Source organism: Oncorhynchus mykiss, chromosome 4, assembly GCF_057628025.1.
Source record: "Oncorhynchus mykiss isolate SJ-2025 chromosome 4, ASM5762802v1, whole genome shotgun sequence".
Lineage (NCBI taxonomy): Eukaryota > Metazoa > Chordata > Actinopteri > Salmoniformes > Salmonidae > Oncorhynchus > Oncorhynchus mykiss.
The window spans coordinates 38283710-38308754 of record NC_143025.1 but is presented as its reverse complement, the minus strand read 5'-3'; the positions used below and the strand labels follow the sequence as shown (position 1 = coordinate 38308754).

The 25045-nt window shown below is 44.1% G+C and overlaps 1 protein-coding gene across 1 annotated transcript in view; it reads right to left on the bottom strand.

The window, feature by feature from the left end:
* Positions 1-215: 215 nt before the first annotated feature.
* LOC110520956 (pituitary adenylate cyclase-activating polypeptide type I receptor-like) overlaps positions 216-25045 on the bottom strand; it is a 60614-nt gene continuing 35784 nt past the window's right edge. The window contains exons 4-13 of the mRNA XM_090230776.1: positions 10613-10713; positions 5207-5304; positions 4854-4986; positions 3633-3786; positions 3369-3429; positions 3147-3216; positions 2902-2993; positions 2532-2661; positions 1063-1104; positions 216-637 (exon numbers count right to left, since the gene is read on the bottom strand). Coding sequence (XP_090086902.1) covers positions 350-637; positions 1063-1104; positions 2532-2661; positions 2902-2993; positions 3147-3216; positions 3369-3429; positions 3633-3786; positions 4854-4986; positions 5207-5304; positions 10613-10713 — 1169 coding nt within the window. The 3' untranslated portion in view covers positions 216-349. The remainder of the gene's footprint in view (positions 638-1062; positions 1105-2531; positions 2662-2901; positions 2994-3146; positions 3217-3368; positions 3430-3632; positions 3787-4853; positions 4987-5206; positions 5305-10612; positions 10714-25045) is intronic.

Here is a 25045-nt window from a genome sequence, read left to right as displayed (position 1 = left end):
AGAAATACCAGCAAACAACCCAAACACAGCACAGTTCGAAATGCCCTGACACACAAGGCTGTGTATATCATTGTACTATGAAATATACTGTATATTGTAGATACTATAAGGGTTGCTTCAGTTGGGAATCTGGTCAAACTGTGGCAATTGTGATATAGGGACTCAAGGATTTTCCTGTAGAGTTCTTCGTCAGTCTATGGAACCCCCCAGCCAAGCCAATCAGTCAACACAACAGATACCACAATCTATAGAACAACATTCAAAGAGAGACCTCTCTAGAGACAGTTCTATCTGATATTTGGCGATTGCAGGACAAGGAGAAGGAAAGGAGAGACCATTTAATTTTTGTTCACTCAGACAGTGTGAGTGTGTTAGTGCAGGTGGAATCAGAGTTGTGTGTTAGGGTGTGTGTGTCGTCACAGATTGAGACAGAGCTGTTTGTGAGTGTGTGTGTGTCGGTGTGTGTGAGTGTGTATGTGTCACTGATGCAGGGCAGTTCCTTGGGGGAGGACTTCTCCAGCACAGAGATCTGTGTGACGGTGGAGCTCTCTGTGAATAGGGTGCGTCTTCTCCTACTGTAGCTCATATAGCCCTGGGTCTGCCACTTCCACAGACGCTTCTTCAGCTCCGCCTGCACCTAGACACACACACACACACACACACACACACACACACACACACACACACACACACACACACACACACACACACACACACACACACACACACACACACACACACACACACACACACACACACACACACACACACACACACACACACACACACACACACAGTCAGAGAGAGTGATATAGTAGTTGGGGGGAGAGAGAATTGATGGGGGGAGAGAGAGAGCGAGAGAGAAACTCTCATTTAAAATCACATTGAGAGGTCTGTACATGGCGTACAGTACTTAAGATAATCTGGACATTAGAGACTTGAGAAAGCAGTCTATAAGAATTTTGGATTTTCATCCTCGTCTCCGCAGTAAGAACACTAAGTGTTATTCAATCAAAGTTCTAATTCTGTCATTCTAATTATGTTGGTAACCCCCCTGCTTACTTCTCCATTCAGGAAACAGTAGAGCAGAGCCACAACAAAGCCCTAAGAAGAAGGAATAGAAAGTGAGTTGTACTGTACATCAGGCCATTTTGACTAGCTACGTTATTACAAGATCATATACAGTTGAAGTCGGAAGTTTACATACACCTTAGCCAAATACATTTAAACTCAGTTTTTGACAATTCCTGACATTTAAACCAAGTAAAAAATCCCTGGTTTAGGTCGGTTAGGATCACCACTTTATTTTAAGAATGTGAAATGTCAGAATAATAGTAGAGAGACTGATTTATTTAAACGTTTAATTCTTTCATCACATTCCCAGTGGGTCAGAAGTTTACATACACACAATTAGTATTTGAGTAGCATTGACTTTCAATTGTTTAACTTGGGTCAAACGTTTCAGGTAGCCTTCCACAAGCTTCCCACAATAAGTTGGGTGAATTTCGGCCCATTCCTCCTGACAGAGCTGGTGTAACTAAGTCAAGTTTGTAGGCCTCCTTGCTCGCACACACTTTTTCAGTTCTGCCCAGTAATGTTCTATAGGATTGAGGTCAGGGCTTTGTGATGGCCACTCCAATACCTGGACTTTGTTGTCCTTAAGCCATTTTGCCACAAGTTTGGAAGTATGCTTGGGGTCATTGTCCATTTAGAAGACCAATTTGCGACCAGGCTTTAACTTCCTGATGTTTTGAGATGTTGCTTCAATCCATATTTTGTGAAGTGCACCAGGCCCTCCTGCAGCAAAGCACCCCCACAACATGATGCAGCCACCCCCGTGCTTCACGGTTGGGATGATGTTCTTCGGCTTGCAAGCCTCCCCTTTGTTCCTCCAAACATAATGATGGTCATTATGGCCAAACAGTTATATTTTTGTTTCATCAGACCAGAGGACATTTCTCCAAAAAGTACGATCTTTGTCCCCATGTGCCGTTGCAAACCGTAGTCTGGCTTTTTTATGGTGGTTTTGGAGCAGTGGCTTCTTCCTTGCTGAGCGGCCTTTCAGGTTATGTCGATAAAATACTTGTTTTACTGTGGATATAGATACCTTTGTACCTGTTTCCTCCAGTATCTTCACAAGGTCCTTTGCTGTTGTTCTGGGATTGATTTGCACTTTTTGCACCAAAGTACATTCATTTCTAGGAGACAGAACACGTCTCCTTCCTGAGCGGTATGACGGCTGCATAGCCCCATGGCCCCATGGTGTTTATACTTGCGTACTATTGTTTGTACAGATGAACGTGATACCGTCGGGCATTTGGAAATTGCTCCCATTGATGAAAAACGAGCTTTAATGACTCCAACCTAAGTTTATGTAAACGTCCGACTTCAACTGTATTACGTCAAAACACACTTATTCAGACAGCGTCATCCCCAACACACGTTGCACGTCACATTCTGTACGTTGCATAAACACACACACACACGTGAGCAGGCACGCGATACGGGCACTCACGCACACACACATCTACCTGGAAGGATCCCAGACCCAGCTCTATGAAGATGCGTGCCTCCTCTCCTGTGTTCTCTGGTAGGAAGGCAAACACCATGTAATGCATCCCAAACAGAGGGATCAGGAACAGGGTGGACTTAGCCAGCCTCCTGCGCGCACACACACACACACACACACACACACACACACACACACACACACACACACACACACACACACACACACACAGCAATTAACACTCTAGGCCAATGCGTAGGCATTTGTTGAGGGAGCCATTACAACTGTTCTGGTCTGAGATGTACTCATCACGCAAGCGTGGTCACTGAACCATCATCGTTATGTATGTGTGTGTGTGTGTGTGTGTGAGGAGGGGGGGGGGGGGGACTCACATGAAGTGGCTTGTTTTGTGTCCCCTGACACCGGGAGATTTTAGCTTCTGGACCAGTATACGGATCACATTAATGAAGATGATGAAGTTGACCTTAAGCAGTGGAGAAAGTTAGGGCAGAATACTTTGCAACACAGGGTGGTTTAGGGTTGGAGTTGAGGCTAAGGCTAGGTTTATGGAGACCACGGTCAGGGTTAGATTTGAGGTTAGGGTTAGGTAAGGTTAGGTGAGTGTTAGGCTATTCACCAGCAGTGATGCAGTTATAGGCCCTTTGATAATCCACCAAATGAAGGCCACATCGGTGTCGTCCCAGCAACTACATTGGGACAGAACAAGATGATATCAGACAGTACCGTATTATAACCAATCTCCAATTGTATTACATTAGGATTCATGTATGAATTTATAGGCTACATGACCATATCAATTCAGAGTAAATTCAAAGCAAATGCTAGTTTCCATACTTACCCTCTGTTATCATAGAAGTTTCGTGTCAGAACCCACACCAACAATACTGTGGTTGGGAGACCTAACAGACACAGAGAATGGACAAACATCAGCAAGATGTTGTAACAAAGCCATGCCTCTTTGAGTTGTTGAGGAGAGAGGGAGAAGGGAAGAGAGAAAGAGAGAGAGTGAGTGTGAAAAGAGAGATAGGTGTGTGTGCGAAAGACAGAAAGAGGGAGAGAGAAAGAAAGAAAGAAAGAGGACAGATTGAGAAAGGTCACCTACCCCAGCCGATGAGTGTGTACCACCAGAAGTACTTATTGTGTGAGACAAAGGTGAGGGCAAGGAGGGTCTGGAGGTACATGCCCTCGACCAACAACCAGAAGTAGTTAGCCAGGATGCTGAACTGGAAGAACGCCACTGCTGATTTACACGCCGTCTGCAGGAGAACACAAGATACACACACAAAAAAAAAATGCTGTGTTTGGCTGACCCAATTGCTGGGTTACAGGCATTGGGTCACTTAGTTGTTGAATTGTTTTCTTTAAAAAGGAAAATGTTGGGTTGTTGATGATGGGATATTGAGATATGACCCAGTGAGTCAGATCAGAAGACTGGAGGTGTGGCTTAGTAGGGGCGTGGCTGCCACATAGTTATTTTTGGCCAGCCGTGAGAGTAAATGTCATTCCGGTTCATCTGTTCCGGTTCACTGACACTTTTGTAGTTTTAATGAGGCTTACACAAGTGTATGAGTTCTACAAAAACCCATGCATATCCCAATTACGGGATAGTTACCACTTTGTTACAATATGTAAATAATAATGTTATTAACTTTATATTAGAATACGCAATGTGCAACAATATTCAAGGAAATGTTACATTTGCAAATTACCTGCACACTGCCACCTCCACCCCTCCCCTTCACCCTCGGGTTCCCCATCCACCATGCCAATGACTCCCTGAGACACAATCACACTTTCACACCTTTCTATAGTTGACTCTCTATTGCCTCGATCTCCTCTCTGTGCTGTGGATTTACTTTCTAAGTATAGAATTCCCCATCGCCTTGTCTGTACATACAGCCCTTTTCTCTCAACTGGACGACTTGCTCTGTTTAGAAGCATGTATCAGCATAAAATATACTGAGGAGAAAGTCTTGACTCGCTCTCTCACAGACTCGTTTCAATAACTTAAAATGTGTTCAAGTGAGATTGTGTTTACCATCTCACACTGTTCCCATACAACAAGATGAGTCATACACTCTGAAGGCAATGACATTCAATGGAGGAAAGTGCTAGGATGAAGACTTATAAAGTTTCAGGAACTTAGTATAGATCGATGGGATACTCTATGAACTTACGTGAAGTTAATGTAGATACGGTATAGAATATCTAAATACTGTATATGGTGGTGTAAGAGGTAGAAGTCACAGGGAGTTAGAGACAGTTTTGGGACATTAAATCCTGTGTAGTAAGTGTCCTTTGTTGATGACATCATGGCACTCACAGTGGACATGAAGCAGTGGTCGAAGTTCTCATCAGCAAAAAGAACCCCATCCTTGATGAAGACGGCACTGGCTCTCAGGATGAACGAGGAGAAGAGGTTGATGTGGATGTAGTTCCTGGTACAGTGGAACTTCCTGTACGGGTGAGTTAACTTCTTATTAAACTGACATCATTTCCTGTCAGGCGAATTTAGAGGGTCCATGTTTTCAAATGTATTCCCATACAATATATAATGTACCATTATAAACTATGATACCCATATGAATGCAGTCCATTCTTACAGTGTTATCTATTTATCATGTATCTGTGTATCTCTTAGGAACTAATATTGGACTGAGTATGTCCTAGTGTTACCTGAACACAGCGAATACAAAAATGGCTGATATGAGGGAGATGAGGGAGGTGGCGTATCCAGCAGTGTACACCTGACTGATGGTCAAAAAGTATGTTGTCTGGAAATCAACAGGAGAAAGGTCAAAAAGAAACATGAAGTACTGGTTTTAGTATTTGGGGGGAGGTTCATTTATTTGCACCAAATAAAACTAGTGAAAGACAACAGTACAGATAGAAAAATGGTGTGCAAGAGAAGTTGGAAACCAAAAAGGGATTACGGTGCATTTGGAAAGTATTCAGACCCCTTGACTTTATCCACATTTTGTTACGTTACAGCCTTATTCTAAAATGGATTAACTTCTTATGGGCAGGACGGTAGCGTCCCACCTGGCCAACATCCGGTGAAATTGCAGAGCGCGAAATTCAAACTACAGAATTATAAATATTTAACTTTCATAAAATCACAAGTGTAATACATCAAAATAAAGCTTAACTTCTTGTTAATCCAGCCGCTGTGTCAGAATTCACAAAGGCTTTACGGCGAAAGCACACCCTGCGATTATCTGAGGACAGCGCCCCGCATACAAAAATCATGAAAAACATACTTCATCCAGGCAGGTGCGCCACAAATACTGCCCCCTACCCAAAAGAGGTTAAAAAAAGAAATTTCCTCATCAATCTATACACAATACGCCATAAGGACAAATAAAAAACAGGTTACGGAATATCATATTTACATAAGTATTCAGAATCTTAACTCAATACATTATTGAAGCACCTTTTGCAGCGATTACAGTATTGAGTCTTCATGGGTATGACGCTACAAACTTGGCACATCTGTATTTGGGGAGTTTCTCCCATTCTTCTCTGCAGATCCTCTAAAGCTCTGTCAGGTTGGATGGGGAGCGTCGCTGCACAGCCATTTTCAGGTCTCTCCAGAGATGTTAAATCGGGTTCAAGTCCGGGCTCTGGCTGGGCCACTCAAGGACATTCAGAGACTTGTCTCAAAGCCACTCCTGTGTTGTCTTGGCTGTATGGTTAGGGTCATTGTCCTGTTGGAAGGTGAACCTTCGCCCCAGTCTGACGTCCTGATCGCTCTGGAGCAGGTTTTCATCAAGTATCTCTCTGTAAATTGCTCCGTTCATCTTTCCCTCAATCCTGACTAGTCTCCTAGTCCATGCCGCTGAAAAACATCCCCACAGCATGATGCTTCCACCACCATGCTTCACCGTAGGGATGGTGCCAGGTTTCCTCCAGATGTGACACTTTGCATTCAGGCGAACATGGTTTCATCAGACCAGAGCATTTTTTTTTCATGGTCTGGGAGTCCTTTAGGTGCTTTTTGGCAAACTCCAAATGGGTTGTCATGTGCCTTTTACTGAGGAGTGGCTTCCGTCTGGCCACTTTACTATACAGGCCTGATTGGTAGAGTGCTGCAGAGAAGGTTGTCCTTCTGGAAGGTTCTCCCATCTCCACAGAGGAACTCTGGAGCTCTGTCAGAGTGACCATCGGGATCTTGGTCCCCTCCCTGACCAAGGCTCTTCTCCCCCAATTGCTCAGTTTGGCCGGGTGACCAGCTCTAGGAAGAGTCTTGGTTGTTCCAAGCTTCTTCCGTTTAAGAATCATGGCATCTACTGTGTTCTTGGGGACCTTCAAGCCTGCATAAATATTTTGGTACCCATCCCCAGATCTGTGCCTCAATACAATCCTGTCTCGAAGCTCTAGGACAATTTCTTCGACCTCATGGCTTGGTTTTTGCTCTAACATGCACTGTCAACTGTGGAACCTTATATAGACAGGTGTGTGCCTTTCCAAATCATGTCCAATCAATAGAATTTACCACAGGTGGACTCCAATCAAGTTGTATAAAGAGTTCAAGGATGATCAATGGAAACAGGATGCACCAGAGCTCCATTTTTGAGTCTCAGAGTAAAAGGTCTGAATACTTATGTATATAAGGTTTTTCTGTTTGAAGTTTTTTACATTTGCAAAAAATGTAAGAACTTCAAATACCATCAATACTTTGGCTGCATATACTCAATCATATATTTATATAATTATCATATACTGATGATTAGATAAAACAACGTAAGCTTAGCAAATTAACTTATCCAGACAGGAAGGTATTGTTGGGTTTCTGTCTGGGGAGTGAAACTTCTTAATTAGAGTTTTCACATGCATGGCACGATCACACACCTTTCTCATGGCCTTGGCAAGTGTGTGTGTGTGTGTGTGTGTGTGTGTGTGTCTTCTATTATGTAGGTGACAGAGGGTGTGTGGAGCAGTGGAGGCTCCTCAGAGGAGGAAGGGGAGGACCAACCTACTCAGTGAATTTCATAAAAGTTTAAATAGTGACACATTAAAAAAGTTCATCCTTTTTAGATAAAACAATACTAAATATATTCACGTCACGAAATAGCTGATTAAAACACCTTTTTGCAATGGTCTACAGTAGCCTCAGGAGCAAGAGAGAGAGAGAGAGAGCTAAGTTTATCCAACATATGATCTGCTGGTGTAACGGCTAAACAGCTTGCTGTACACTGTACTGTGTGGTTGTACGCTTGGATTGTGTGTTTACTAACACGTTAGTTCTAGTAGCTAGATCTGAGCTGTGTAGCGGTTAGCAGTTATGGTATGAAGGTTTGGCTTGGAGAGTTTTTTTGCCTGGTCACAGACAGCTGTTGTGTTGTGCACAGAAGTCCACAATCAAAAGGAAAACGTTCTAATTTTGTTGTGTTACAGCCTGAATTTAAAATGGATTAAAATTAGATTTTGTGTCACTGATTAACACACAATACCCCATAACGTCAAAGTGGAAATATGTTTTAGAAAACAGTACATTTTTTCAAATGAATAAAAAAATGAAAAGCCTAAATGTCTTGAGACAATACGTATTCAACTATTTTGTTATGGCAAGCCTAACCAAGTTCAGGAGTAAAAATGCCGTTAACAAGTCACATACAGTGCATTCGAAAAATATTCAGACCCCTTGAAATGTCTTAAAACCTGTTTTCACTTTGTCATTATGGGGTATTGTGTGTAGGTTGATAAGGGGAAAAAAACAAATTAATCTATTTTAAAATAAGGCAGTAACGTAACAAAATGTGGAAAAAGTAAAAGGGTCTGTATACTTTCCAAATGCACTGTAATAAGTTGCATGGACTCACTCTGAGTGCAATAATAGTGTTTAACATTTTAAATGACTACCCCATCTCTGTACTCCACACATACAACTATCTGTAAGGTCCCTGCGTCGAGCAGTGAATTTCAAGCAAAGATTCAACCACAAAGATGAGGGAACTTTCCTATGGATCGCAAAGAAGGGCACCTATTGGTAGATGGGTAAATAAAGCAGCCATTGTATATCCCTTTGAACATAATGCAGTTATTCATCTTACACTTTGGATGGTGTATTAATTCCACCAGTCACTACAAAGATAGAGGAGCCTTTCCTAAATAAGTTGCTGGAGAGGAAGGAAACCACTCAGCGATTTCACCAAGAGGCCAGTGGGGATTTTAAAACAGTTACACAGTTTAATGTTTGTGATAGGAGATGACTGAGGATGGATCAACAACATTGCAGTTACTCCACAATACTAACATTAATGAATGCTGCAAAGTAAACGTTTTGTCCTGAATACAAAGCGTTATGTTTGTACACAACATTGTTCCAACACAACATTTTCAAGAATGATGGTGGTTGCATCATATTATGGGTATGCTTGTCATCGGCAAGGGATTTTTTTTAGGATAAAAATAAAAGGAATAGAGCTAACCACAGGGAAAAACTGATTCAATCATATCAATATATATTTGTGTTTTATTTTCCATTAATTAAAACAATAAATATAATTGTTCCTCCATTTTTAAAATACAGAGTATTTTGTGTAGATAGATCATTGACAAAAATTGTATCAATTTTATCCCACTTTGTAACAACAACATGTGGAAAAAGTCAAGGGGTGTTAATACTTTCAAAAGGCACTGTAGCTATACACTGATCTCTGGACCTGGAAAAACTTTGCAGAGAATGAACGATGACCGAGGAAAACACACAATACTGTTTGCTATAGCTTGCTCAACATGTATATTATTCTTCTGGCTTTATCTAGAACTTTTTGTAATACTTTACCTTGCCTCACTGGCTTGTTAGCGTCCTAGGTGGGTTGTCCCACGAAAAGCCATCCGTTAAAGTTTTAAGTAGAACTTGTGCACCAATATTTAATTTAAAATCTTGTTATATTAAATTAATTGTGCTTTAATATAGACCACAGAGAATTCAATAAAACATTTTTTTTTATATGAATAAAGGATTGCTTAAAGTGCCAAAATTCATTATTTTGACATGTTCCTCAGTCATCCCCGTGTCACTTCGAGGAAGATTTTAACCCACTTAATCCCAACATTTATCCACGTTTCACCATCATTGTAAAGGCTAAGTTATTTTGTTAGTTGACAGTCATTTCTTTGATTAGTGATTCATGTATGTCTGTCCCTCATTTTAAGGTCAAGACTGTTACATGAACTGAACTCTTGTTACGGTGAAACAATTCCCCTTTTTCAAAGGAAAAGAAACATTGTACATCTAATAGTCAAATCGTAGAGTAAAAGCAGGTGAGCTGGTTCTAACTTTTTTTGGACACTTTCTGGTGTTTTGTGGTGGAAAACTGAGCAGGTCGAGCATAACACGTCAACCCTGTTACCCGTAGATAGACAGGCTAGAAATTTTTTAATTTCATTTATTTTGTGAATTAGCATTCAGTTTCCACACCCTGTTGCACACAAGCTTTCATTCACCTTGTCACAAGAGGATGTATGGCTCATTTAAGAAGAAATCGTCAACCCTGGTATGGTCAACCCTGTGACTTCATTTGGCACGTAATAGGCACTTACTAATAGTAATATTTTTTTTCCCTCTTGAGATGTTTAAAAAAATATGTGTATATATATATTTCTCACTACTTTTACACTTCTCTAAAGGCACCGAATCGGTGGAACGACCCAGGTAATCAATGACATCTGCAATTGTTCTTAGACGATATCCATTGGATTACGTGTTTGCTTACTTGCACAAGCTGCATCTGAAGTCGGACTTGATCGCATTTACTTATATGTAAACAGACCGGTTTCTGATTCTGAACTACAAGCGTAACTTTTCATGATGCGCCTGGGAAATGGGTCTGTTACAATGAGAGTACAGTACAGCCCAGATAATTCAAACAAGCACATGACTGAATAGTTCATTAGAGGTTTCCTCGTTCAATTTGTTTCTAATGGCAGAATCAACATGACATTCCTTCTGTCCTCAACCAATCACATTCCTTCCCCCACAGAACAAAATTGAAAGTGGAACATTTCAATGAGTGACTGAATAACAGAGTGATTAAAAGAGAATGTACATTATGTGAGTGATGTGATATCTCTAACCTGTGATCCTGTCTCTGACTCCTCTGCGAACTCACAGGCCTCCTCATATGTAGGGTACAGCTCTGTCCAGCCATCCTTCGTACAGTTCCTGAAGATGTAACCTGAGAAACAGATCAACCAATCATAGGCCAGCCCTGAGGGTGTGAAGGAGGAGCCACCAGAGCTGGTGGCCTGCAGGTATTTTCTCAACTGGATTTGCTCACCTCCTGCGTCCTCTCTCCTCCGTCATCTCTCGCCTCCTTTTGAAAAGGATCAAAGGGAATCGAGGAGAGGGAACGTGGACGGAAATGCACTTGTCTGAAATGAGACGATCCTTCTCCACACGCACTCTGTCAGGCAAATTACATTTACAGGGGTGGAATCCCAAAATAAATGTGTACAGTGATAAAAACAAATTAAGAACATTTTATAGATAAAACCATATGTAGCATATTGCTCTCTGACAATACAACAGCTAATTCAAAGAGGGTGTGGGAGATATCAAAACTCTTCCGCAGTATGATACACTGGTGCTTCCAAGCCAAAAGGAGGCTATCGAGGAGGGGAGGACCGTATTCTGTTTGCCTACTAATGATATGACAGTCGACCACTCAACCACTTATCGGTTTCCGGGTCATGGAGGAGAGAGGAGAGACTTTTACCCAAATTCCTTATCCCAGGCAGAACTCAGGAGGGTCGCCAGTTCATTCTCCCCTCACATACAGTAGAATAATCAGACAGAACTACAGCATTGTAAAATTGCAGAATTCCTTCAGTTCTCCAGATCAGAAGCATCATTCCCATATGGGGCACAGGGGCACTTGCCCCCTCAAAATCGTCCTGTTTTTTATTTTGAACAAAAAAAATTGTTTGTTTGTTTTTTCTCTGTAATACCACTAGCCAGTTGAAGTTGGCAATAGCTAGCCCAGATTGGTTCGCAATCTCCTAACCTCATAACTTGCTACCAAGTGTCACACCCTGACCATAGTTTACTTTGTATATTTCTATGTTGTGGTTGGTCAGGGTGTGATCTGAGTGGGCATTCTATGTTACATGTCTAGTTTGTCTAGTTCTATGTTCGGCCTGATATGGTTCTCAATCAGAGGCAGGTGTTCGTCATTGTCTCTGATTGGGAACCATATTTAGGTAGCCTGGGTTTCACTGTGTGTTTGTGGGTGATTGTTCCTGTCTATGTGTTTTCACCAGATAGGGCTGTTTAGGTTTTCGTTACGTTCATCACGTTCTTTATTTTGTAGTGTTTGTATTGATTCGTGTTTTACGTTTGTTCATTAAAACATGGATCGCAATCTACACGCTGCATTTTGGTCCGACTCTCCTTCTCATAAAGAAAACCGTTACAGAATCACCCACCACAAAAGGACCAAGCAGCGTGTCAACAGGCAGGAGCAGCGCGAGGAGAAGCGCAATAAGGATTTCTGGACATGGGAGGAAATCCTCGACGGGAGAGGACCCTGGGCTAAACCAGGGGAGTGTAGCCGCCCAAAGGTGCAGCAGGAGAAGAGGCAACAGGAGCAGCCCAAAGAGGAGGTATGGACATGGGAGGACGAATTAGAAGGAAGAGGACCCTGGGCTCAGCCAGGAGAATATTGCCGCCCCAAAGAAGAACTGGAGGCGGCGAAAGCGGAGAGGCGCAGATATGAGGAGGCAGCACAACGTAGCGGATGGAAGCCTGAGAGGCAGCCCCAAAAATTTCTTGGGGGGGGGCTAACAGGGAGTATGGCTACGCCAGGTAGGAGACCTGGGCAGACTCCCTGTGCTTACCGGGGGGCTAGAGAGACCGGACAGGCACCGTGTTATGCAGTGGTGCGCACGGTGTCTCCAGTGCGGGTGCATAGCCCGGTGCGGTATATTCCAGCTCAGCGTGTCGGCCGGGCTAGATTGAGCGTCGAGCCTAATGCCATGAAGCCGGCTCTACGCAGCTGGTCCCCAGTGCGTCTCCTTGGGCCAGCTTACATGGCACCAGCCTTGCGCTCGGTGTCTCCGGTTCGCCTGCATAGCCCAGTGCGGGCTATTCCACCTCGCCGCACTGGCAGGGCGACCGTGAGCATTCAACCAGGTAAGGTTGGGCAGGCTCGGTGCTCAAGAGCTCCAGTGCACCTGCACGGTCCGGTTTTTCCAGTACCACCTCCACACCCCAGCCCTCCGGTAGCAGCTCCCCGCACCAGGCTTCCTGTGCGTGTCCTCGGCCCAGTACCACCAGTGCCAGCACCACGCATCAGGCCTACAGTGCGCCTCGCCTGTCCAGCGCTGTCGGAGCCCTCCTCCTCTCCAGCGCTGTCGGAGTCTCCCGCCTGTTTTGCGCTGTTAGAGCCTTCCTTCTCTACAGCGCTGCCGGAGTCTCCCGCCTGTTCAGAACTGCCAGTTAGCATAGAGCTGCCAGTTAGCATAGAGCTGCCAGTTAGCATAGAGCTGCCAGTTAGCATAGAGCTGCCAGTTAGCATAGAGCTGCCAGTTAGCATAGAGCTGCCAGTTAGCATAGAGCTGCCAGTTAGCATAGAGCTGCCAGTCTGCATAGAGCTGCCAGTCTGCAAGGAGCTGCCAGTCTGCAAGGAGCCGCCAGAGCTGCCTGTCTGCAGGATGCCGCCAGAGCTGCCTGTCTGCAAGGAGCCGCCAGAGCTGCCAGTCAGCATGGAGCAGCCAGGGCCGCCAGTCAGCATGGAGCAGCCAGGGCCGCCAGTCAGCATGGAGCAGCCAGGGCCGCCAGTCAGCATGGAGCAGCCAGGGCCGCCAGTCAGCATGGAGCAGCCAGGGCCGCCAGTCAGCATGGAGCAGCCAGTCAGCATGGAGCAGCCAGAGCAGCCAGTCAGCATGGAGCAGCCAGAGCTGCCAGTCAGCATGGAGCAGCCAGTCAGCATGGAGCAGCCAGAGCTGCCAGTCAGCATGGAGCAGCCAGTCAGCATGGAGCAGCCAGAGCTGCCAGTCATCATGGAGCAGCCAGTCAGCATGGAGCAGCCAGAGCTGCCAGTCGACCAGACTCTTCCAGATCTGCCAGTCGACCAGACTCTTCCAGATCTGCCAGTCGACCAGACTCTTCCAGATCTGCCAGTCGACCAGACTCTTCCAGAGCTGCCAGTCGACCAGACTCTTCCAGAGCTGCCAGTCGACCAGACTCTTCCAGAGCTGCCAGTCGACCAGACTCTTCCAGAGCTGCCAGTCGACCAGACTCTTCCAGAGCTGCCAGTCGACCAGACTCTTCCAGAGCTGCCAGTCGACCAGACTCTTCCAGAGCTGCCAGTCGACCAGACTCTTCCAGAGCTGCCAGTCGACCAGACTCTTCCAGAGCTGCCAGTCGACCAGACTCTTCCAGAGCTGCCAGTCGACCAGATCTGCCAGTCGACCAGATCTGCCAGTCGACCAGACTCTTCTAGAGCTGCCAGTCGACCAGACTCTTCCAGATCTGCCAGTCGACCAGGATCTGCTAGATCCAACTACCTGCCTGGGCTTCCTCTCAGTGCTGAGCTTCCTCTCAGTGCTGAGCTTCCTCTCAGTGCTGAGCTACCCATCAGTCCCGAGCTACCTCTGTCCCGAGCTGTCCCTCTGTCCCGAGCGGTCATTAAGGAGGGTAACCTATCTAGGGACGCAAAGGAGGTGGACTAAAACGATTATGGAGTGGGGTCCACGTCCAGCGCCAGAGCCGCCACCGCGGACAGATGCCCACCCAGACCCTCCCCTATAGGTTCAGGTTTTGCGGCCGGAGTCCGCACCTTGGGGGGGGGGGGGGGTACTGTCACACCCTGACCATAGTTTACTTTGTGTATTTCTATGTTGTGGTTGGTCAGGGTGTGATCTGAGTGGGCATTCTATGTTACATGTCTAGTTTGTCTAGTTCTATGTTCGGCCTGATATGGTTCTCAATCAGAGGCAGGTGTTCGTCATTGTCTCTGATTGGGAACCATATTTAGGTAGCCTGGGTTTCACTGTGTGTTTGTGGGTGATTGTTCCTGTCTATGTGTTTTCACCAGATAGGGCTGTTTAGGTTTTCGTTACGTTCATCACGTTCTTTATTTTGTAGTGTTTGTATTGATTCGTGTTTTACGTTTGTTCATTAAAACATGGATCGCAATCTACACGCTGCATTTTGGTCCGACTCTCCTTCTCATAAAGAAAACCGTTACACCAAGGAGCCATTTCAGGCTATCAATCAAGTTAGAGTAGCAAGCTTGTCTAACTATTTTAGCTGACATTCCTGCTGGCCAGGTTGGTAGACTTTAGAAAAGCAAGTAATAACTAAATGTACTGAATAAGACTCACATTCCTTTCAATATGTTACCCAGATTTGAGCAGAGATGTAGAGAAGCATATGTAGTTTCTTTAAAAATAACCACCAGTCAGGAGGATAGACAGCTCAAGAGGTATGCTTAGATATGCAGAAAAAAAAGTACAGATATTTTTTACAAAGATTTAAGCATAATTATGGCTCTAGAACGCAGGAAAATCTGTTTCAAGTGTTTGAAATTTGCAAAATTCTCCAACTTACGGACGGGTAGCATGAGCACCCTCTAGAACACCCCCCCAGCCATCCTCACGTACTTTGTGCCCTTTCAGATTTTTGGGTTGCATGATGCCCCTGATACAGTGCGTTGCAATAGTTAAAGAACAAAGACACAAAGCAATGAACGTTTACAGTAAAAGAGTGTTCAATACTTTATCATACTAGACAGTGAAATACTGTAGTTCAGAATGCAGCAGGCTAATTAATTGCCTAGGGACCTGTCTTCTCTCTGTTCTGTTTATTTCTTTATGATCATACTCATGTATATGATTGCATGTGTTGTGTTGGTGCTGTTGGTGTGTGTGTGTGTGTGTGTGTCATGGGCTAAGGGATCAGAGGGCTGTGTGTTATTATTTCTACAGACTGATTAGATAGAGGATTAGATGCACCACAGAGGGCAATGACCGAAGAGGAGAGAAAGAGATAAGGGCCATAGTGGCAGGAAATAATGAACACAATGAAACACACACCAAACACATAGAGACTAGGGTTCAACTCCTGGCCAGGGCTACCCACAGAACTCCCAACAATATACTTGCATGGTTGGTTTCATTGACTCTTCCCTTTAACAGCCCCTAATTGACCCATTTTTGACTACAACTTCTTGGAGATGATCAGCTTGAGCAAAGTGAGGTGTAGAATCACTGATCTATCAAGGGACTCCCGAGTGTCACAGTGGTCTAAGGCACTGCATCTCAGTGTTAGAGGTGTCACTAGAGACCCTGGTTCGATTCCAGGCTGTTTTACAACCAGCTGTAATTGGGAACCCCATAGCGTGGCACACAATTGGCCCAGCACCGTTAGGTTTCGGCCAGGGAAGGAGGTCATTGTAAATAAGAATTTTTCTTAACTGACTTGACTAGTTAAATAAAGGTTAAATAAAAAATATACAAATACGATTCCTTGCCAAATAATAGGTTTTGTGTGATTAAGATTCGCAGAGCTACACCTCCCCTGGCACAGGCGGTCCCCCTGGCAAACACACACACACAACCAAACATTGATTGATTGGAGACAGCTTATGTCAATTACAGAACATTTACAATTGATTTTCTACCTGTAGCTACAGTAGTGGATAATGTTGGAAATACTGGTAAAAGCCCAGTGCCTCCCAGGGCCTCCAGCACTGAGCTAGCCACGGCACGCCTTCACCATGAGGTAGCTGCTTGCTAGCTAACGCCCCACTAGCCTCACGTCTATAGAGTTATACTGTGCTCACCCCATCAGCCCCTCGTGTCGTGTCACTAACAACACCAGCGCTTCAATCCCTGGAAAGGCAGAGGACTTTACTGCTTCCATTTTTCAGAAATGTACAAAGACTCAGCCCAAGTAAGTAGAGACCTCAACATGACCTCTTTATTGTTGGCTTATCAGGCTGAGTTACTGGAGGGGGTGGGGAAGCATCTGGACTCGGACACCCTAGATCCGGATGCTTGGGAGGAGACTTGTATGATTACAGACCTGAGCCTCCGTTCCTCCCATAGTACCATCCAAGGCTGTGGTCATATCATGAGCCTAGTGGAGGTGGGAGAAATGGTACTTTGGCTAAGCTTATCCAGCTTCAAAGAGAAAGTGCACTATACAAATTATGGGTTCAACAAGGGTTCTTCTAAGATCCTCAAAGTTCTTCAAAGAATCTAAGGGTTCTTGGCACTGAAAATGGACCCCAAAAGGTTCAACCAAGAAGGGAAAGGGGGATACCTATTCAGTTGTACAACTGAATGGGATTCATCAAGGAACCTCCTTAGCTGGTGGGGGTTCTTGCAGGCACCTAACTGCCCAACTGAAACATTTTGATTTGAATTTGAAAGGACAGCAGGTTAAGGCACTTACCTTAAATTGAGTAGATCTTTACATTTTTCAGTTCAGGTTTGTCCCTTATATGATCTAAATTGATATTGTTTAATGGTGATACCATCTGTCTTTTCATATTTGTGCAAATTTTTCTAAAACAATGACTGGACACAATTCAATGGATATCAATTAACGAAGAGGTAAGAATATGTAGGCTATAAGAATATGCTGAAGGCTAGCTGTATTGGGTGCAGATGACTGAATTGCTCACGTTTGTGTCTGTGTCGGCAGGCACACGGACTGGGATGCATACAAAGGTATGTCAATTGGTATTGGTATGTTATGCAGATCACATTTACCAACCTCCTTCCTCCCTTATCTCTTCAATTAATATGCCACAGGCCTCTACATTATGGAGAAGGTATGTGTATGAAAACCATTATCAAAACAGATTTTTTCATTCACATTCACCACAATAACTAAGGTATGAATACTGTTGTGTGTTCTGTTAATCTTATAATTACATTTTTGGGGATTCACAGACTTCACCCTTCCTACCTCTCTGATGAATATTGATGGATTCTGGGTACTAACTCTTAAACTTGGGATAGGGTTAATTATCAGGAATCATATTTAAACATTGAGTGCTTAGGTTTAGAGGGTCTACATCAGAAGTTAATGGTTATCTGTAGGAGGAAAGTATATGGTGGGGGGAATTAAGCTTGGAATGTACTGAGTGTTGGGAAATCGATCACATATGGCAGACATTGATAATCTGAGAGAGCCATGGATTAGTGATGAAGGGGGTCGAGGTCAGGTCACGTTAAGGGACAAAGAAAAGTTTATGGCCCATATCACTTATATACGATACATGAAGATACAATGTTTGTTCAGATGAGTAGGAGGAGACTCAGCCAAGGAGGAAGGGTTAAATATCAGTGCTTGTGTAAAATGTTGTTGTCTGATGCAGCTGTATTGACCCTCTGGGAAGAGTAAACTTGGTTTGAGCTTTCCTAGTGTCCGTTGTATTTTATACTCTGAGAATTAGAACCTCACAATATAACAAGCAACCTGTTCAATCGCCACGCACTGCAAAATCATTCTGGCTATGGATACAGAGAACATCAACACATTAACATCAACACACCAGAGGAAATACCCACTGGACTTGGGGCTCTGCAGATTAGGATTTTTTTTATTCTACGTTGCCACTAAAATCATAATAAACTGAGAAATAAAATGTGGTGTAATGGTTATGCATATTATTATCATTAATAATAATAATAATAATATCAGGGGTATTTAAAAAACTGTACCCCAAAAAGTAATTCAAAAGGTTCTTTGAGGATCCATTAAAAGAGATTATTTGAAGAATTTATAGGGATTCCCTTACAGTTTCAATATGAAGAACCCCTAAAGGGTACTCCAGGAACCTTTTCTTTTTAGAGTGTGGACCTCCTGGATGCCCCAGGGACACACAAGGAATTTTTCAGCCCCACTGTGACATGTGTAAAAAGGGAAAAAAAGGTCCCAAACTGTCATTCTGATTCCCATGTACCATGGGATGAGCATGAGGGGGGGCTGGGCAACGGGTTCAACCAAATATGAGCTGCTATACTGTTGCAGGTATCATCCGGATATTGAGAACCGGTAAGTAACTGTAAGTGCTGTAGTCTTACTGGTACAGTAATATGTACCGTTCTTTCATAATGGGAAGGATCACTAAAACCATTAAAATACTTTTACAGAACTGCAAGAAAACTAGTATCTGGTGCAAGAGTGTTTACCCCAGAGCAGGAGACCCACATTGTAAATATGGTCATTGCAAATAACTGCATCAGACTCAGAACTGCAGGACCACATAATGGCATATAACACCATATTCCAAAACGTTAACAGAGTGAGTCTCTCTGCACTGTCTCGTCTACTGAAACGCAACATAATTAGGATGAAGCAGCTGTATAGAGTCCCTTTCGAAAAATGAACTCAGACCGTGTGATACAACTGAGATATGAATATGTGCAGGTAAGCTATACTATCCTGTCATTGGTACTGGATCTGGAAGTGTATGGTGCTACATCATATTGACTGATCCCTGTCTTTTCGTACTGTGCTACATTGTTTTGTCTCTTTCAGAGAGTCATGGAGCTAGAAGTGCATCATGAGCTAATATAAGTGGCAAGGCAGGTTTCAACCTTGCAAAAACAAGGGGCCGCGGCAGAAATATCATCGGACACCGTGCCATCATCAACGTCCTGGGACAACGTGGTGGCAACAGAACAATGTGTGTGGCTATTAGTCAAAACGGCGTCCTTCACCATCATGCAATCTTAGGCCCATACAACACTGCACACATTATCACATTTCTGGACACCCTCCACAACAGACTAATCCCTAATGACCAGTGGCCAGAGCATCAGATACGTTATCATCTGGGACAATGTTAGTTTCCACCAGGCTGCTGTGGTCCGCAATTGGTTCACAGGTCACCCACTTTCAATTGCACTCAATCTCTCCCCCACACTCTCCGTTCTTGAATCCTATTGAATAATTATTCTCTGCATGGCGTTGGAAGGTGTATGATCTCCAGCCCCACCAACGCATACCCTTTCTACAGGCAATGGAGGAGGCTTGTGGAGACATCGGTCAGGGGTCATGCCAGGCCTGGATAAGGCACTCCAGGCGATACTTTCCACGCTGCCTAGCTCAGGACAACATCGCATGTGATGTGGATTGTCTTTTTTTCTAGCACAAATGTTTGTTTTTTCTACTGCTTTTTTTTCTTTGAGAAGTGTTAGAACATTTTGAGAATAAAAAACAACTTTTCCCTCATTTGTTGTAACGATCTGGGTGTAGTGGGTGCGAAGTCAGGCGCAGGACGCAGATATTTCAGGGTAGTGCTATTTAATGCACAAACTGCGAACATAAGCCACCCCACGAAAACACAGGGCGCACACAAAACCAAATGCCCCAAACACGGGGACTAAAACAGTCCAGCAAATAAAAACACGAACAGGAAAACACGTTAACCTCTAACGTGCACACTAGTCACACAAACAATCCAGCACAAAGAGCAGGCTGGCTAATAAAGCCCAACTAATCACCAAATAAACAACAGGTGTAACCAATTAACAGACAAGAGGGGGAGGGGGGGGGGGGGGGGGTGAAAGAATCAGTGGCAGCTAGTAGGCCGGTGACTACGAGCGCCACCCGAATGGGAAGGGGAGCCACCTTCGGTAGGAGTCGTGACATTTGTATTGATAGTGTGTTATGTTCGGAAAACACATCCATACTTTACACATTTGGATACCTGTGTGTATGTGTGTTTGTATGATTAGACTTTATTGCAAACTGCTATACCCTGCACACAGTTAAGTGTTTTTCATTTATACTATCAGTGCTTCGTGTGCTTATTCAAATGGTTTGTGTGTACTGTATTGATGCAAAAACATCATTTTTAAAAGAGTTAAGAGTTTTGCAAGAATCGTTTGCTTTTGCCAGAGATGTGTACTGTTTTGCTGGTTTGGTGTAAGGTTTTGTGGTTAGTGTGTAGAGTTTTGCAAAAAATAGCCTATAGTTTCAAAGATAGTGCCTAAGCAATCAGAAAAAAATGTAATTCAATTTCTGTGCATTTTGTTATTCTCATGTTTTACGTACTAGTTATATTATGTGTTTATGCTGCAACTCTTATTTGGGTGTGAATACTCGTACATTCAGATGTACGTACATTCAGCTGATATTCTTTGCTTCGTTTTCTACACACAGTAAGCACATGGCATGGCTGCCAATATTGCATTATGGGAGTGCGTGCAGGTTAGGCTCCGTAAACATCATCTACAGTAGGTGGATGTTGTGTTATTCATGCCTGGCTGTATGTTCTGTATCATCTGCACATAGTGTTATGGCATTCTTGCTATTATTGCAAGAGCACACAGAGGTTGTGGTTGCCTAGAGGTGAACACTAGCTACTCCTTCCACGGCATCTTCTGGAGCATTGCAGTACGATGGCTCATCATTTTAGGATAATAGTAAGCATGTTTATCTGTGTTATCATGCATGCTTGTACATAGTGCGTATGCAGGCATCTTATACCCTGATGCAGCTCACTGAGCATGACTCATATCTACCAACTTGTGCTGTTCCAAATGTGTGGGTTCTACATGAAGGTACTAAACGATATCATAACCGCCATCGATAAAAGACAGTACTGTGCAGCCATCTTCATCGACCTTGCCAAGGCTTTCGACTCTGTCAATCACCATATTCTTATCGGCAGACTCAGTAGCCTCGGTTTTTCTGATGACTGCCTTGCCTGGTTCACCAACGACTTTGCAGACAGAGTTCAGTGTGTCAAATCGGAGGGCATGCTGTCCGGTCCTCTGGCAGTCTCTATGGGGGTGCCACAGGGTTCAATTCTCGGGCCGACTCTTTTCTCTGTATATATCAATGATGTTGCTCTTGCTGCGGGCCATTCCCTGATCCACCTCTACGCAGACGACACCATTCTATATACTTCCAGCCCGTCCTTGGACACTGTGCTATCTAACCTCCAAACGAGCTTCAATGCCATACAACACTCCTTCCGTGGCCTCCAACTGCTCTTAAACGCTAGTAAAACCAAATGCATGCTTTTCAACCGTTCGCTGCCTGCACGCCTGACTAGCATCACCACCCTGGATGGTTCCGACCTTGAATATGTGGACATCTATAAGTACCTAGGTGTCTGGCTAGGCTGTAAACTCTCCTTCCAGACTCATATCAAACATCTCCATTCGAAAATCTAATCTAGAGTCGGCTTTCTATTCCGCAACAAAGCCTCCTTCACTCACGCCGCCAAACTTACCCTAGTAAAACTGACTATCCTACCGATCCTGGACTTCGGCGATGTCATCTACAAAATTGCTTCCAACACTCTACTCAGCAAACTGGATGCAGTTTATCACAGTGCCATCCGTTTTGTCACTAAAGCACCTTATACCACCCACCACTGCGACCTGTATGCTCTAGTCGGCTGGCCCTGTAGGTCTAGATTGTGATTATCAGGTCACTCTTCCTGTGCACACTGTGCATGCTGCAGATGCATCAGCCACTGTTGAGCAATTTCAGTTAGACATTAGGCTGTTTAGATGAGGTGGATACGTAGCTATTGTTAGTTGCGGTTTTGGGGGATTGTTAGTAATACTGTATGTTTTATGCTATGTGATGGTATGTCATGGCTGAGTTGTGCCGCTCTGCAGAAGTCTACTGTATGGTCTTCTCTCTGTAAAATGTCCGCTGTTATATAAGCACATACAGTGGGGAGAAGTATTTGATACACTGCCGATTTTGCAGGTTTTCATACTTACAAAGCATCTAGAGGTCTGTAATTTTTTATCATAGGTACACTTCAACTGTGAGAGACGGAATCTAAAACAAAAATCCAGAAAATCACATTGCATGATTTTTAAGTAATTAATTTGCACTTTATTGCATGACATAAGTATTTGATACATCAGAAAAGCAGAACTTAATATTTGGTACAGATACCTTTGTTTGCAATTAGAGATCATACGTTTCCTGTAATTCTTGACCAGGTTTGCACACACTGCAGCAGGGATTTTAGCCCACTCCTCCATACAGACCTTCTCCAGATCCTTCAGGTTTCGGGGCTGTCGCTGGGCAATACGGACCTTCAGCTCCCTCCAAAGAAGGAGTTTAATCCATGACGGCGTAGTGTGTTACTAATGGTTTTCTTTGAGACTGTGGTCCCAGCTCTCTTCAGGTCATTGACTAGGTCCTGCCGTGTAGTTCTGGGCTGATCCCTGTTTTTTTTGTTGATCCCTCTTTTTTGACCTTCCTCATGATCATTGATGCCCCACGAGGTGAGATCTTGCATGGAGGGTGACTGACCGTCATCTTGACCTTCTTCCATTTTCTAGTAATTGCGCCAACAGTTGTTGCCTTTTCACCAAGCTGCTTGCCTATTGTCCTGTAGCCCATCCCAGCCTTGTGCAGGTCTATAATTTAACCCTGATGTCCTTATACAGCTCTCTGGTCTTGGCCATTGTGGAGAGGTTGGAGACTGTTTGATTGAGTGTGTGGACAGGTTTCTTTTTTATAGGTAACGAATTCAAACAGGTGCAGTTAATACAGGTAATGAGTGGAGAAGAGGGTTTCTTAAAGAAAAACTAACAGGTCTGTGAGAGCTGGAATTCTTACTGGTTGGTAGGTGATCAATTACTTATATCATGCAATAAAATGCAAATTAATTACTTAAAAATCATACAATGTGATTTTCTGGATGTTACGATCAACTAGGTGTGGTGGGTGGAATCTGGCGCAGAGAGCAGGGTTCAGTCGTTTTTCAAATTTATTCCCCAGCGCAACAAAACAGTCACGCCAACACACAGGGCGTATATAAGTTGCCAGTCCAAACAACAGGACAAAATAGTCCGGAGAATAAATACACGAATAAATCACACCATCAAACACAGAGTAACAAAAACAAGCCCGCACAAATACCCAGCGGGCCTAGTGCCCTTAAATACCCTACAAACAAACCCTAATACAAAACAGGTGTACCCAATTACCCAATAACCCAAAACAAACGGAAAGGGAATCGATGGCAGCTAATAGGCCGGCGACGACGACCGCCGAGCACCGCCCGAACAGGAAGAGGCACCATCTTCGGCGAGGTTCGTGACACTGGATTTTTGTTTTAGATTCCATCTCTCACAGTTGAAGTGTACCTATGATAAAAATTACAGACCTCTACGTGCATTGTAAGTAGGAAAACCTGCAAAATCGGCAGTGTATCAAATACTTGTTCTCCCCACTGTATGCCTTTTCTATTCCAATTTCAGTCGGGAAATGTGCCATGTCATGCTCCAATAGCAGGGTTTCAGTTCATATTGGGCGTCAGGACCCGTCTGCATGCAGTCTGCTCAAGAATCCATCTGTCTGCCTACTCTTCATGACCTATGGAGAAGCAGCGAACATGCATATCAGAGTTTCTCTCCTCTCAGTAGTTTGAGTTCACGTTAAGGCAACAGTGTTGAGTTGACATTACACTTTTCCAGAGGCGGTCCATATGATGACTTTAGGGGTTCTTTCCGTCTGAATACACTAAATGTTCCTTCCCTTTACTTTTGTGTGATCGCTTAGGTTTGCTTTACGGACTCTCACTTGTGGAACATTGTCATCGTCACCAGAACTAACACCGCTTTGTCCTCTCTTTCATGTTATGCGGCCTGCATGCTGAACACGGGCAGCACCTGGCGAACCTCTGTTCAATATTTATCATTGATGCTGGCAAACGAGATATTGGTTTTCATCACGGCTCCGTCTCCTCTGCCAACGCTGCGGGCATACCCCTGAGATAAACGCAGCCATTCATTTTGATTTGGCGCTGCTTCAGCGGCTTCCCTATCTGGCCCTGCATCCACACTGAAGATCATAGGGCGTGGTCTTCTACTTCCTGCGAACTCTATATTAGATTAAAAGCCAAGGAGATTTTGGATGCTAAAAGTGATGAGTTCATCTGCGAGTTCCCATGCATTAAATAGTTCACTATGTCGCCGTTCAGCTCACAGTCAATAGCTTTGCTTCAGTTGTCTTCGTAATAAAGTTCAGTGCATATCAGTACAGGTGGTTGGCTGGGTGCTTATTACTTAGGTTGCTTATAGTATATACTTCGTGCAGACCACATGATTAGGCTTCCCATATAGTTCTGTGATAGTACCTGGTGGTGCTTCTTTAGGGTACACTGCTACTTAGCAGATAGGCAGTTGTGCCAACATTAAGCTCATCTTGACTCAAGCAAGGGTACCCAGCTGTACATAAGACAGATAGGAGTTATACGTCGCTCAGTATGCACAAATGGTTAACATTATTTTAGTTATTTATATTTAAAATACTTGTTACCCCTTTATCTCCACAATTTCATGATATCCAATGGGTATTTACAGTCTTGTCCGATCGCTGCAACTCCCGTACAGACTCGGGAGAGGCGAAGGTTGAGAGAACCATGCATCCTCCGAAACACAGCCCTGCCAAGCCGCACATCTTGACACACTGCTCGCTTAACCCGGAAGCCAGCCGCACCATTGTGTTGGAGGAAACACAGTACAACTGGCGACCGAAGTCAGCGTGCATGTGCCCGGCCCGCC